The sequence below is a fragment of the Salvelinus fontinalis genome, unplaced genomic scaffold, assembly GCF_029448725.1.
Source record: "Salvelinus fontinalis isolate EN_2023a unplaced genomic scaffold, ASM2944872v1 scaffold_0040, whole genome shotgun sequence".
Classification (NCBI taxonomy): Eukaryota; Metazoa; Chordata; class Actinopteri; order Salmoniformes; family Salmonidae; genus Salvelinus; species Salvelinus fontinalis.
The window spans coordinates 358,969-361,468 of NW_026600249.1; the positions used below are offsets into that span (position 1 = coordinate 358,969).

General features: G+C 47.2%; 1 protein-coding gene across 1 annotated transcript in view; it reads right to left on the reverse strand.

The window, feature by feature from the left end:
* Positions 1-139: 139 nt before the first annotated feature.
* LOC129842429 (dystrophin-like) overlaps positions 140-2,500 on the reverse strand; it is a gene marked incomplete at both ends in the record, with an annotated part of 185,041 nt that continues 182,680 nt past the window's right edge. The window contains 4 exon segments of the mRNA XM_055910991.1: positions 140-351; positions 812-929; positions 1,916-2,073; positions 2,269-2,467. Coding sequence (XP_055766966.1) covers positions 140-351; positions 812-929; positions 1,916-2,073; positions 2,269-2,467 — 687 coding nt within the window.

Below are 2,500 nucleotides of genomic sequence, written 5' to 3' on the forward strand. Positions count from 1 at the left end.
TTGAGAGAGAGAGAGAGAGAGAGAGAGAAAGAGAGGGGTAGAGTGTGTATGTGTGTGCGTACGTGAGTGTGCGTATGTGTGTATGTGTGCGTATATGTGTGTGCGTATGTGTGTGTTTGTGTGTGCATGTGTGTGTAACCTTGAGGTCAGTGTTTTGCTTCTTCAGAGCATCCATGGTGTAGGAAATATCCTGCCACGACTCCAGCTTGTCATTGGCTCGTTTGATGAGAGGTTCCACCTCCTTCCTGGCGTCCAACCAATCAGAGGAGTCCTGCAGCATGTTCTGTAGCTGTTGATGTCTATCAGCCAGTCTGCCCTGTGACTCCTCCCAGTGGGTCTGCAACCTGTCAACTACACACACACACACACACACACACACACACACACACACACACACACACACACACACACACACACACACACACACACACACACACACACACACACACACACACACACACACACACATTAGTGCATCAGTTAGCTTGTTCAGTCATCGACTGAGCTGAATCAAGGTTCTCTAACAGGCTATACTGATACATAGTTTGTGGTTATTAATGGAGTCATTGATAAGTTTGTGTTTAGCAATAACCGTTTGTGGTCATTGGTCATTGGCGATAGTTGGTCATTGGTCATTGGTGATAGTTGGTGGTCAGTTTGCGGTCCATTTGCTGTCTGTTTGCGGTCAGTTTGCGGTCCGTTTGCGGTCAGTTTGCGGTCAGTTTGCGGTCCGTTTGCGGTCCGTTTGCAGTCAGTTTGCGGTCCGTTTGCAGTCAGTAAGCGTAGTAAGTAATGGTTGTGGTTGGCGTACTGCGGTCGGTGATAGCAGCTCGTGTCTCCTGGTTGTTAGTTTTGTTCTTCAGGTTCTGGGCTACAGTCAGCTGACCCTCCAGCTGGGGGCGCCGCCGCTCCATGTCCCCCAGTGCTCCCTACAGACAGCAAGACAGAGACAGAACATTTCAATGAATATCTGGATGTCAAGTATTTAAAAGTATTTTACCCATGTATTTGAGCCAGGTCAGTGCCTGTGTTCACAAAGTGTCTCAGAGTAGGAGTGCTGATCTAGGATCAGATCCCCCCGGTCCATGTAATCATGTATTCATTATGATCGAAAGGCCAAACTGATCCCAGATCAGCACTAGGATCTGGTCCTCTCTCTAGTATTCATTATGATCTAAAAGGCTAAACTGATCCCAGATCAGCACTAGGATCTGGTCCTCTCTCTAGTATTCATTATGATCTAAAAGGCTAAACTGATCCCAGATCAGCACTAGGATCTGGTCCTCTCTAGTATTCATTATGATCTAAATGGCTAAACTGATCCCAGATCAGCACTAGGATCTGGTCCTCTCTCTAGTATTCATTATGATCTAAAAGGCTAAACTGATCCCAGATCAGCACTAGGATCTGGTACCCTCTAGTATTCATTATGAGCTAAAAGGCTAAACTGATCCCAGATCAGCACTAGGATCTGGTCCTCTCTCTAGTATTCATTATGATCTAAAAGGCTAAACTGATCCCAGATCAGCACTAGGATCTGGTACCCTCTAGTATTCATTATGAGCTAAAAGGCTAAACTGATCCCAGATCAGCACTAGGATCTGGTCCTCTCTAGTTTTCATTATGATCTAAAAGGCTAAACTGATCCCAGATCAGCCCTAGGATCTGGTCCTCTCTAGTATTCATTATGATCGCAATTGCCAGGTCGCAATTGTAAATGAGAACGTGTTCTCAATTTGCCTACCTGGTTAAATAAAGGTTAAATAAAATAAAATAAATAAATAAAAATGATCTAAAAGGCTAAACTGATCCCAGATCAGCACTCCTGCTCTGAGACTCTTTATGAATACAGGCCAGGGTCTCAGCGGCTAAATGGAGTCTCTCACACTCTGTGACACACTGGTTGACCCCTGACCTTGGTCTTGACGATCATGTGGTTGATGTCGTCCAGGTCGGCCACGGTCACCCTCTGTGTCTGTACCATCTGATCCAGCAGGGATAGCCAATCAGAGAGCTCTGCCCAGGCCTTGTTGAACTGAGCCAGGGCTGGGGCGTCTCCCTGGAGGGTCTCAACTGGAGGGGGGCAGCGTGATACAATCAGTAGCCATACGGTCTCACACACACACACACACACACACACACACACACACACACACACACACACACACACACACACACACACACACACACACACACACACACACACACACACACACACACACACACACACACACAATCATGTAACCTTTGCACTTTGCATCTCCTTACTGGTGGTTTTCTGGATCCTCAGAGCGGCCAGCCTCTCTCGGTGTACTATCATTTGCCCCTGAATGGCCCTCCAATCATCACTCAGACTGTGGTACTTCTCCTTCTCTGGTTGGCTGGGAGGTGTGTCCTTGTACAGCTCCTGGCCCTTAGCCAACACCCCCTCCACCTCAGGCTTCTTGACCTGGACTTCATCTATGAGCTGAAACATCACAAACCATTCCAAAACCATGAA